The 13502-nt window shown below is 39.4% G+C and overlaps 1 protein-coding gene across 1 annotated transcript in view; it reads right to left on the reverse strand.

Moving 5' to 3' along the window:
- Nucleotides 1-208: 208 nt before the first annotated feature.
- The window catches only part of vdrb (vitamin D receptor b), a 41403-nt gene continuing 28109 nt past the window's right edge, over nucleotides 209-13502 (reverse strand). The window contains exons 8-9 of the mRNA XM_053636397.1: nucleotides 11884-12000; nucleotides 209-9371 (exon numbers count right to left, since the gene is read on the reverse strand). Coding sequence (XP_053492372.1) covers nucleotides 9121-9371; nucleotides 11884-12000 — 368 coding nt within the window. The 3' untranslated portion in view covers nucleotides 209-9120. The remainder of the gene's footprint in view (nucleotides 9372-11883; nucleotides 12001-13502) is intronic.

Below are 13502 nucleotides of genomic sequence, written 5' to 3' on the forward strand. Positions count from 1 at the left end.
AATCTGAAAAGAACGAGGCAATTCGGCTGAAGTGCACCGTTTAAACCATAAACAGAGCAAAATAAACAGTTTGTTAACGTCTAAGGTTGATTAATACTCATCTCATTATCAGGATCAACATTAATAATTCTGCAAATAAATAATAAAAAAAATCACTGACTGCACCTTTAATTTACAAACAATAAAAACCCCCACAGACATTTTTAAATCTTATATGTTGTTATTTATTGTTTGATTTGTAAAACATTAGACAAAACATTACATGAAATCGATATCTAATGAAGGAAAAAAAAGAAGGAAATAACAACCTTTCAATTTATGATTTACAGTTTGATTTATTTATTTATTTCTTTATTACAATAAACTGAGGTCCGGGTGTGAAGGCATGCGACTGTTTAACCTGCGAATACAGACAGCTTCCCTACGGAGTCCCGTAAGGATTAAAAAAAATAAAAATTAAATCCACCAGAAAACAAAGAGTGAGTCTGTTTTCCCCTTTTAAGAGTGAAACTGTCGTTATAACCTGATCTGATCTGAGGCACTGACACGTTAGCAGCTGTGTGTATGAATGTGTGTGTGTGTGTGTGTGTGTGTCCAGTATAAATGTAAAGACAGGACAGACTGAGGTGTTTATGTTGATATTGGATGAGTTTCTCAGTGAACGATCGACGACAGAATCACGGCTAAAAAGGGGAAATGAGTGCGACTCGTGAGGTGATCGGGTTCATGTGTGTGAGTGTGTGTTTGTTTTCTTGTAAATGTTTCTGTAAAGCAGCAATACATCCAACTTACAGTCAGAATTGAGAGGGGGCGGGGCCTGAGGAGGGGCCAACCAATCCCAGCAGCTACTGAACACTGTCAGTCACAGGAGTGACCACACCCACTACAGCTTTCTCTGTGTGTCTGTGTGTGTGTGTGTGTGTGTGTGTGTGTGTGTGTGTCTGTGTGTGTGTGTGTGTGTGTATGTGGGTCAAAGACAAAAAACAAAACAAACAAAAATTTTTTAACTAAAATACATTTGTACTTTGTACACACAAATACACATATATGTAAAAGAAATTCAACAATTAAAGAATAATAAACATCAATTTTAACAACCAGCCACAAATAATGAAAAATTAAACATTCACCAAGATTAATTTGTGATATTTAAAATGTATTATTAGGGGGCCAAGCACCGAATATAACCCTATTGTAATTCGACCTTTTCTTCTTCTTCTGACTAGTTTGTCTACGGTAGCCCATAGAACCATCTGGTAAAAAGTTGTGAAATTTGGCACACTGATTGGGGAGGGTCTAAGGAACATATTGACCAAATTTGGGCAAAATGACAAAGCTCTAGCGCCACCATCGGGTCAAATTAAGGCCTACCTTGGAAGTACATTTATGGTCATAACTTTTGAACCATGTGTCCAAAATTAAAAAGCCCTGGATTCTCTGGGTCGAGACGAGTTCAACGCACCCCATGACCTCAATTCATGCCTAATTACATTTTCTGCCATCTTGGATTCGGTCCAAAATGTTTTTTTTTGCTACACCGCCTACAAATTTTGTCCAATCATCACCAAATTTGGCGCACATCATCTTCAGAGTAATCCTCACAAAAGCTATCAAAAGAATTGTTAATAGTCCGAACGGTTTGCCCGTAATGGGCCAACGAACAGGAAGTGAGGCTGTATCTCAGCAACCACTTTGCGCACGAACACCAAACTTGGTAGGCAATTTCAGGACCATACACTGAGTCTATGCAAGAAACTTCATAACAGCACCACGTACTGGTCAAAAGTTACAATAACATGCTAAAATGCTTCTATCTAAGTACTATCTTTGCTACAACCATAACCAAGTGGAAAATGCATCGAACTGCAAATCACTCTTGAATCCTTTTGCCTCTAGTTACAGCTCTGCTTTCCTGTGATAGCTTATGCAACAAGTGTAGCATGGCTCACCGAGTCTGGGTACTTGGCCCCCGAAAATGCTGCTTTCAGCTTTAATTTTTATTTATTATTGTCCTGATTAACACTAAGATATATATATATATATTTAAAATAAAAAGCATTCAATTTAAAAATCAAAACAAAAAACAGCCCATATTTTCATCTTTGACCCACATGTTTGTAGTTCTAACATGTGACTGGAGAGAACGCTTAAGATTTAAAAAAAAAAAAAGGAAAAAGAAAAAACAGGTAGAGAAATATAACAATAATACAATAAAAGCTGTAATGTTGTGATAAGGTGAGTCTGCTGCGCTGTGGGAAACACATTAAAGAGGTACTGAGGTACTCGAGTCGCCTGTGTGACAGCCACGGCACGGCAATAAATACAAACACCAATCGTAAAAAAATACAAAGAAAATCACATGCGTCTGTAGCCGAGTGAGGTAGTTTGTCATGGTTACACTTTGGACTCCCAAAAAAAGAAAAAAAAAAAGAGAAAAAAATAGACCAACAGCAATATCAAAAACCATCCTCATTTCCATCATCATCATTATACATTTTGCGTAGTAGCCTGTTGTTTATGAGCGAATGCTGGTGTAGTGTTTGTTTGTGGGGTTTTTTCATTGAAAAACCCAAAACAAGGGAATGTTAAAAATAATAAAAATTGAACATTCACTGTAAAAAAACAAAAAAAAAAAAAAGAAAGAAGAAAAGATTCCTGCTGATGTTTGACTGAAAGTTTTCCAGTTGAAGTGAAAAACAAAACCACACACAGAGAAACGAGCAGCTTTTGGACAATAAAGAAAATATGAGTTAAAGGAACGTTCCAGAGATTTTTTCTTTTAATCCTAATCTCCCTCTCTCTCTGCCATATCTGTTGTGTGTGTGAGTTGCTGTGAGAGAGAGAGATTAGACATAATTTCTACACATTTCACTACAAACATGATCATAAAAAAACACTGGACTTTTCCTTTAATGTCTGTTAGATAAAAGGGAGCGATTATTAATATACTAGTCCCCTAAACACACACACACAGACACACACACACACACCTGGGCTATAGCAAGGGCTGCACAGTAAAGGCTCAACTCTGATTACTGATCAATAATTATTCCGCCAATTTGACCACAATTCTACTGCACATTTAATTTAAAATAATAATTTTAAACGGACAGATAATTTGCCTTTTTTACTCACATTCTATGCTCTTAGGAAAAAAAAAGTGCGTTCTGAATAGAACCTTATCAGAAAGCTGGAACCCGGTGGAGGAACCTGTTCATTTTTTTTCTTTCCTAAAAGTATCAGCACCCCACCCTCAGGTGGAGAACACGGTCCTGACCCATTCAGTTCTTATGATTATTGCATCACATTTCATTTCTGCAAAAAACTGTCTAATGTAGCATTCGATTAAAAAAAAAAAAAAGAATTAAAAATATATAAACTCTTCCATAAAGATTTCCTAAAGGATTCTTCACCTTGTCGCATGTGAACCATTAAAAGGTTCTACGTAGTGCCGTCCCAGACACGGTTCAGATTCGATTTAGGAACAAACCCTTTTCCTGACTGCTGATTGGCTGAAACGGGGACCAATCAAATCTGTGCTGCGGTGCTCCAGCCGTGTGACCCTGTTTACGTTCTCAAATGCATTCATTTAATATAAAATGCTGTTTTAAAAAGATAAGTTGCGCGCTTTTAAAGCCTTAGACACAAATGTATCTTCGTTCAACTTCAAAGCAAAATCACGCATAAACAATTCCGACTTACAAGTTTCCAACTCTGATCAGATCTTTAGTATCGTCCATGTAGACCAATGAAAGTGCCTGGTGTCTGCAGAGCGCGCTGTGATTGGCCAATATGATAAATACGTTAAACATGTTAAAATAAACTGGGGGACTTGTGATTAATGCTGCGTTCAAGAATTATCGTAAAGTTTCTGAGTTAACGATCGAGCTGGAACGTCAGTGTAGATTTTAATTACAAACAAAAACATCAAAAACAATCATGAGCGTGTCACTTCTACAAGTTTTCAAATTGGTGGAGAAAAAAAATGGTTTCACTGTTTAACAGTCGATAATTCTTTCATTTTTTAAAGAAAACTGTCCTTAAATCTTCACCGATTAGGCTACAGATACGATTAGACTTCTAGAACAGATCATTATACAGACATTTTTTACTTTTTTTGCTACTTCTTTTTTGTTAGGTTTTTTTTTTGTAGAAAGATACTAAAACAGAAAACAGATCCGGCTTTCCGAACGCAAAAAAAACTTTATCGAATCACAAAGAATTGAGGAGCCAGTGAACGTAGCATTAATGCACCAGAGTCCTTATGAACAGATTAGACAGTTCTCTCACTGACATCACCGTCAATTATCTTTAATAAATCTTACAATATAACGATCTGTGCAGCCCTACATTTAAATATGACTGAAATATGAATAAATGAGGAGTATTTTTTTTTTTAAATAATATTAATAATAATAATAATAATAATAATACAAGTAAAAGCTCATTAATTTAAACCGACATTCATGGATCAGAATTTGAACGTTCAATTTTGTAAGTGCCTGGACTAAATTATATTTTGCAAATAACTCTGGACTGGGTTTTAAAACTCCATTCTTTATCATTAACACACACACACCCCCTAGTCTGTCACGCCCAAATAGAAATATCAATATACATAGTGAATACATAAGTGCTTAAAAGTCTTGCTATACCCACCCCCCCCGCCCCACACACACACACACACACACACACACACACACACACACACACTCACCCACCCACACACAGTCTCCAGGTAGTCTTAGTTTTCCTTATGCGTTGAACCATCTTAATATATGTTTTTAATAAAAAAGCAATGAAACATTCTGCCATCGACCCTGAGCCTAGACGGCCGAGCAGCTTCAGCCTGCCATCACCACGGTGACCCGACCACACCCTCTTTCCATCTCACCCACACACCCCTACGGAACCACAAGACGTCCTCCGGAAGCGGGCGACGGAACACGAACAAGTCTGCGAGCCATAAACAGACGAACTGGAGAATAAACTCCGCCTCTGAACGCGTCACAGATCCTCGAGCGCCTCGTCCGAGGCCGTCCTCGTTAACCACCTCATTTACTAGCGACCCGACTTAGAAACAACAGGCGTACACGTTAACCCAGGAAGCAGCTTATTATAACAGCTTTATAACATTCTAGAACAAAAACAGGATAGAAATGGCGATACGAGACGCAATAACGTTACACAGCTTCATTTAACCAATCGGAGAGCAGCAAATCCTTTAAAAGCCTGTTAAAGGCAAACTCTTGCGTTTTCACTCATCACTCTAATCTCACTCCACTGTGTCTCACGTGTGTGGGGGTGTGTGTGTGTGTGTGTGTGTGTGTAAAATATGGACAGGAATTTAAAGACTTATAATACAAGTCAAGGGGCAGATGCTATTTTTAAAACATAAAACATTACCATAATCTCGTGTTAACAGTGTGGCTCTTTTTACGTTTCACATTTCGTCATGTTTAATCTGTAAATTGAAATATTGATAAAGCATTTTTGTACGTCTTGCTGGCGGAGGTTAAATGAGCCAGAAGTGTTGCCATGGTTATGCTGAACTAGCTAAGATAAGAGTATAATGCGACCTGACAGGTTTGTAAACTAGCGTAAAGTATTTCCATGGTTACATATAGCTAGCTAACTAATATTATACCGCCATCTGACAGGATCGTATATCGGCGTAGATAGTTCCCATGGTTTCAGTCGAAATCGGAGTATTTGATGGACTAGCGAAAGTCGTTTCCATTTAGCTACATTACATTTAGCTAGCTAATGCAGCACAACTGGTATAGTTCATGGATTAATAAATGTCGTTCCTTAAATAGTTACATTTAACGAGCTAACATAACAGTTAAAATGCATTTTTCAGATTAACAAAATCCGTTCCCATGTTTACATTGAGCTAGCTATAACGCATAACATGGCCTTACAGGTTTGTTATTTACAACAAGTCGTTCCCGTGGTTATATTCAGACAGCCGAAGTACAGGAGTCTGATGGTATCATACACCGTTCCCATGGTTACATTTAGCCAGCTCATGCTAAATGATCTGACAGGTCAGAATGCCAGTTGGCAATAAATGTCGTTGAGGTTATTTAGAGTTAGCTAGCTAGTATTTTAACCAAATAAGATCATGGGGGAAAAATAAAGCAAAAATTTTGGCAAAGGTTTATCAAATAACAAACTAAATCTGACACATTTGACAGAAGTCGTTCCCATGGTAACATTTAGCTAGCTAGCTAACGTATCATTATTTGACACGTTTCTAGATTATCAGATGATGTCACCATGGTAATATTTAACTAGCCAATGTTAGCCAAATTGCTATTTGACAGGTTTGTAGGTTGCTGAATACAGTTCGCATGGTAACACTTAGCTAGCTATCATGATTTTGACAAATTTTGTCAAAAGTCGTTGCCATGGTAAGATTTAACTAACAACACGAACTGATCAGAAGTTGCTCCTGTGGCTAGTTAGCTGTATCTAGCTAACTCTTTTACTCAAAATGATATAAAAAAAAGTAAAACAAAAAAATCAATCAATAAAACCAAAATTAATTTATAGTTGCAATGTTTTGTTTTTAGCAAAAGTTGTTTTTCATAGATTATTTGAAAGCTTTTTTTGCCTACATCTGCCCTTAGACTTCCAATCTAAATGAGATAAATACCTCTACATTCTTACGTATCATACTCACTCACACACACACACACACACGGCGGATCCACTGGCGAGAGATTTAACTCTGGAGAAGAATTTTCCCAAGCAGCCTCAAGGCGATTTTCTCCACGTTTATCAGGAGATTCTACAGCAACAACGAGCGAATCAACGGCGGTGATCAGGGGAACGAAGCATGCGTTCTGAAGCATGACGCTACATCATCGTTCCAAAGCTTGAACACGTCACTGTTAGCTACAACAGCGTTATTAATGAAACGACAATTAGACCGTAAAACCCCCGAGAGGTCAGACGCCGATCAGACCTTAAATTCAGCTTAAAGAGGAACTTGGTTCTACATACACATCGCAGGTCAGAGGTAAAGATTATACGTGTAGGTTCTAAGAATACTGCTTTAAAGGATATATAGTCATATTTACACGCTTTTAAGCTCAGCGATAAACGCTGACGAAGCACATAGCAGTCCACACAGATCTCATTACATCACTCACTCTCTACACACCGCAAAAAACGGAGCAAAGAAATCGGAAATTTTCTAGAGACCCGATTCCTGATTTGATTCAGTGAGTTATAACGCAATCAGAAATCGATTCTTCAGGCATCTGAACTATAGACTGCGTTTTTCCACTATGGCTTTCTGCTTTTAAAATGCACTACCGTGTATATACATCACAGAAATAGAAATTCCCATAATATATTTGAACGTTTGAAGCTAAATCTGACTAAATGACCGAGTCATTTAGTGAGATTTGATTCAGTGAGTCATAAAGTGATTAGAAATCAATTCCTCAGGCATCCTGATTATGAATGATGGTTTGTCCACGATCAATTACTGCTTTTAAAACACAAATTTATCAATCATAAAAAACAAAAAAAACAAAACAAAAAACACCCACATACCTAGAAAGGTGAACATGACTAAACGACTCAGAGTCATTTACTCAGATTTGGTTCACTTTATTACAAATCGATTCCTCAAGCATCTTGATTATGCATTATGTTTTTATACTTTTTTTTTTTTTTATAATTTATGACTTACTGATTTTAAAACATTTTGCTCATTAAAAAAATCCCAAATGTTTATATTATGCAAATATCTGAAAATAAATCTGATTAAATGACTCTGAATCATTTACTCAATTCGACTAAACGACTCGTGTGTTGTTTGATACAGGAGAGGCGCTAAATCATTACAAGATTTATGACCATATGTATTTATGAATGAATTTGGTATGCTCTAGATGGTACACCACCCGGTTATACTCTATGTAGTAGACACACAGTGAACAAGAAGTCATTTTGGATTTTAATGAATAAAACAACAAAACAAAAAAAACCCTGAAATGCGAGAGTAACGTAGTAGAGACTATACTACGCTAGCTAACGTAAATACTGTGAGGTGAAAAACAAACAAAGAAAACCGGAAGACTTCTTGATCCTATTGCATTTGATTCAGCGAGTCAAAAGTGTGATCAGAAATCAATTCTTTAGGCATCGTGAGTAGCTTGTTTTAAAAAATGTTTGAAAATATTAATATCCATCATTAAAAAAAACCAACAACACAAACTTTCATAACGTGTAGATATCTGACGGTAAATCTGACTAAATGACTCGGAGTCATTTACTAAATTTGACTAAATGACTCGTGTGTTGTTTAATCTAAATAAACGTGTCCATTATTACAATATAATTTGCATATTTAAATGTTTTTTGTATCTTTATGATGTTCTACGTGACGTATATCACCTGATTATAATACGCTATGTAGTGGGCACACATAGTGAACACGAATCTATGCTATCACTAGTTTAATATTATTCCAGTATAAAGGTGGATTCTTATAGAAAACGAATCTGCAGTGTTAGAGTAATGTAGTATAATTACAGACTCATTAATATTCAAATGCAAATATTCAAATGAGTTCTAAATATTTCAGTGAGGTAAATGACATTTTTTTCTGCAATTTCTAAAACATAAACTGGACACCGTTATCGATACTATAGATGTTTACTTTTTTTTTCCTTTTCTTTTTTTTTTAAAAATAAATAATAATTTATGCATTATGCACAAACCTGATTTTGTGCTTTTTCCTTCCAGCAGCCAATCAGAGCTGGTGATTGGTCGAGTGGCTGGACTGTGTGGACTTTAAAGGTAGGAGGTGAAAAGAGACAGCAGTAGTGGACCAAGCAGAGCTAGAAAACACACACACACACACACACACACACACACACACACACACACACACACAGCTACACCTGTAGTGTAGTACTGTATGTTAACGTTAATGGAATAAAAGCTTTGCGCTGCACACTGTGATGGTGCTAAAAACACCCTTCTGATCTAGAACCCACAAGCGCACACACACACACACACACGTCACTCCCCAGGCTCTGTGTGTGTGTCTCAGGGTGATTGTCCATGCATCCACGCCCTACACGCTCCCTCTGACCTCTAGGTGACCTGTCCGCCAAACACCTCGAGGACGAGTGGTGTGAGCTGCATGCTGTGCTCGGGCTGGAAGGACAACGTGCGGTACTGCTTCGAGTGTTCCTCGCTCAGGCTGCGCAGCTCCGCCAGCTTCTGGATCATCTTGGCGTAATGCAGACGTCCGCGGTGGTGGACTCGGATGTATGCCTGGAGGACCTCGGAGACACGCTCCTGTAGAGTCTCCACACGCTCGTGATCCTGCACGCCGGGGCGGTCTGCAACACACACACACACACACTTTACTGTCCCTGACTCTTAATACACAACTATAACTATATTGTTGTGTATTAAGTGTACTATATAGATGTGTATCAAACAGACGTCAGTCTCCTGGAAAGTCAAATACAACACCACACCTACATATAAAAACAAACGTGTTGTTTTATTCATTTATTTGATTCTATCATTTAAGGTCTATCACAATCAGATTAATATCCGTGACTGCGTCTAATAAACGTGTAATAACTGTTAGATATGTGGTAGCCTATTGCTTAATTAGCTTAAAATGTCATCTTGTATTGAGCGTAACGCTTCTAACCCTGACCCGAAGTTCAACATTTCTGTGGTTTAATTCTTAAGTCCCCTCAAAATAACTCAACACACAGCCATTAATGTCTAAACCGCTGGCAACAAAAGTGAGTACACCCCTAAGTGAAAATGTCCAAATTGGGCCCAATTAGCCATTTTCCCTCCCCGGTGTCATGTGACCTGTTAGTGTTACAAGGTCTCAGGTGTGAATGGGGAGCAGGTGTGTTAAATTTGGTGTCATCGCTCTCACACTCCCTCATACTGGTCACTGGAAGTTCAACATGGCACCTCATGGTAAAGAACTCTCTGAGGATCTGAAAAAAAGAATTGTTGCTCTACATAAAGATGGCCTAGGCTATAAGAAGATTGCCAAGACCCTGACACTGAGCTGTAGCACGGTGGCCAAGACCATACAGCGGTTTAACAGGACAGGTTCCACTCAGAACAGGCCTCGCCATGGTCCACCAAAGAAGTTGAGTGCACGTGCTCAGCGTCATATCCAGAGGTTATCTTTGGGAAATAGACGTATGAGTGCTGCCATTGCTGCAGAGGTTGAAGGGGTGGGGGGTCAGCCTGTCAGTGCTCAGACCATACGCCGCACACTGCATCAAATTGGTCTGCATGGCTGTCGTCCCAGAAGGAAGCCTCTTCTAAAGATGATGCACAAGAAAGCCCACAAACAGTTTGCTGAAGACAAGCAGACTAAGGACATGGATTACTGGAACCATGTCCTGTGGTCTGATGAAACCAAGATAAACTTATTTGGTTTAGATGGTGTCAAGCATGTGTGGGGCAACCAGGTGAGGAGTACAAAGACAAGTGTGTCTTCTACAGTCAAGCATGGTGGTGGGAGTGTCATGGTCTGGGGCTGCATGAGTGCTGCCGGCACTGGGGAGCTACAGTTCATTGAGGGAACCATGAACGCCAACATGTACTGTGACATACTGAAGCAGAGCATGATCAGTATACAGTATTCCAGCATGATAACGACCCCAAACACACCTCCAAGACGACCACTGCCTTGCTAAAGAAGCTGAGGGTGTAGGTGATGGACTGGCCAAGCATGTCTCCAGACCTGACCCCTATTGAGCATCTGTGGGGTATCCTCAAACGGAAGGTGGAGGAGCACAAGGTCTCTAAGATCCACCAGCTCCGTGATGTCGTCATGGAGGAGTGGAAGAGGACTCCAGTGGAACCTGTGACGCTCTGGTGAACTCCATGCCCAAGAGGGTTAAGGCAGTGCTGGAAAATAATGGTGGCCACACAAAATATTGACACTTTGGGCTCAATTTGGACATTTTCACTTAGGGGTGTACTCACTTTTGTTGCCAGTGGTTTAGACATTAATGGCTGTGTGTTGAGTTATTTTGAGGGGACAGCAAATTTACACTGTTACACAAGCTGTACACTCACTACTTTACATTGTAGCAAAGTGTCATTTCTTCAGTGTTGTCACATGAAAAGATATCATCAAATATTTACAAAAATGTGAGGGGTGTACCCACTTTTGTCAGATACTGTGTGTGTGTGTGTGTGTGTGTATATATATACACACACACACACTATATTATATATACACACACACACACACACACACACACTATATTATATATATACACACACACACACACACACATATATATATATATATAAACTATATATTGACTCAAATCTAATGATCGCAAATTTTATAAATAAATACTTTTATATAAATAAAAAAAATGACGACTCATCAGTATATGTAGAAATCTTTAAGCCCTAAAATACATACAAAATCTTTTTTTTTTAATATAATTACATACAATTTTGTGATGTATTTTTAAAAATGAGATACAGGTTACCATGATGACCGCGCTGTACACACGGTGTGGGGTAGTGGTGTATTCGGGCTGTTTTAGCAGCTGTTGTGCTAATTTCATGATTAGATTTATATATGATAACAGAAAACAAAATGGCCGCCTGACGCAGCGCTACACTGCTTTATATCTGATCTACATCTGTCTTTTCTCTTACACTGATCCTAATCCTGATCCTCACCACGCCCGGTCTCTCACACTCACACACACACACACACACACACACACACACACACACACACCGCCCCCTTGGGGGGTAAATAAAGTGAATAAAGTGTATTGGGTGGAATATAATTGGATTTGGATTAGATTAGACGGCTGTCGCGCAGCAGCACAGACGCACCGGGGGACAGCAGGCAGATGGCCATCAGCAGCACGTGTTCCTCCTCGTGCAGATTCAGATTTTTCAACCCCACCTGGAACTTCACCAGCGGCTCCAGCAGCTCCAGAGTGTGGCCAGCTAAACACACACACACACACACACACACACACACACACACACGTTTAATTCAACATGATTATTAATAAAACTGTGGCTGAGACACTCATCACTCAGATAACAGGAAATAAAAACAATCTCTCATTAATTTACACAATAAATATAATCTTATAAAAAATAAAATCATAGAATTTAATTGACTCCAATATAGCAGCAGTATGAACACGAATAAGTGTAAAACAAGCCCAAAAGGTATTTCAAAGTAAATTCACGTCCTCATGAAGACAAATAAAATAAAAATGTAAACAAAATTAATGTAATAAATCAATAAAATGGCTTGCTGTTCACTAAATAAAATAAAACGTCCATCCATCTTCTATACCGCTCATCTTTTTCAGGGTCACAGGGGAACCTGGAGTCTATCCTGGTGTCAATCCATCGCAGGGCACAATCACATACACACTCACACACCCATTCATACACTACGGACACTTTAGACACGCCAATCAGCCTACCATTCATGTGTTTGGACTGGGGGAGGAAACCGGAGTACCCGGAGGAAACCCCCACAGCACGGGGAGAACATGCAAACTCCGCACACACACACACACACACACTGTGGTGGTGTGGTGATGTGGTGGTGTGTGGTGTAGTGTGGTGGTGTGGTGTGTGGTGGTGTGGTGTTGTGTGGTGTGTGGTGGTGTGTGGTGATGTGGTGGTGTGTGGTGGTGTTGTGTGGTGGTGGTGTGGTGTTGTGTGGTGGTGTGGTGTGTGGTGGTGTGGTGGTGGTGTGTGGTGGTGTGGTGTGGTGATGTGGTGGTGTGTGGTGGTGTGGTGTTGTGTGGTGGTGTGGTGTGATGTGGTGGTGTGGTGGTGGTGTTATGGTGATGTGGTGGTGTGTGGTGGTGTGGTGATGTGGTGGTGTGGTGTTGTGTGTTGTGTGGTGGTGTGTTGTGATGTGGTGTGGTGGTGTGGTGGTGTGTGGTGGTGTGGTGTTGTGTGGTGGTGTGGTGTGGTGTTGTGTGGTGGTGATGTGGTGGTGTTGTGGTGGTGTGTGGTGGTGTTGTGGTGGTGTGTGGTGGTGTGGTGTTGTGTGGTGGTGTGGTGTGATGTGGTGGTGTGGTGGTGGTGTGTGGTGGTGTTGTGTTGTGTGGTGGTGTGGTGTGATGTGGTGGTGTGGTGTTGTGTGGTGGTGTGGTGTGATGTGGTGTTGTGGTGTGATGGTACAGTCTGATCTTACACACGGTGTTCAAGTACACTTTAAATAATTATTCTTAATAATTTCACAAGTATTTTTAACAGTATTCTTGAAGAAAACTGTTCAGGAAATATTTCAATGAATATGATTAAATATAAAAGCATAAAATTATTTTTTTTTTGACATCACAAACTGAGCTCATGCGTAGCTCCGCCCCCTAATCAGTTTTACACAAAAGCACAGAGAAAGTTTATGATGATAATGGAAACATAATGGTATCCTGGTACCACTGTGTGTGTGTGTGTGTGTGTGTGTGTGTGTGTGC

The sequence above is a fragment of the Ictalurus furcatus genome, chromosome 11 (assembly GCF_023375685.1).
Source record: "Ictalurus furcatus strain D&B chromosome 11, Billie_1.0, whole genome shotgun sequence".
Lineage (NCBI taxonomy): Eukaryota > Metazoa > Chordata > Actinopteri > Siluriformes > Ictaluridae > Ictalurus > Ictalurus furcatus.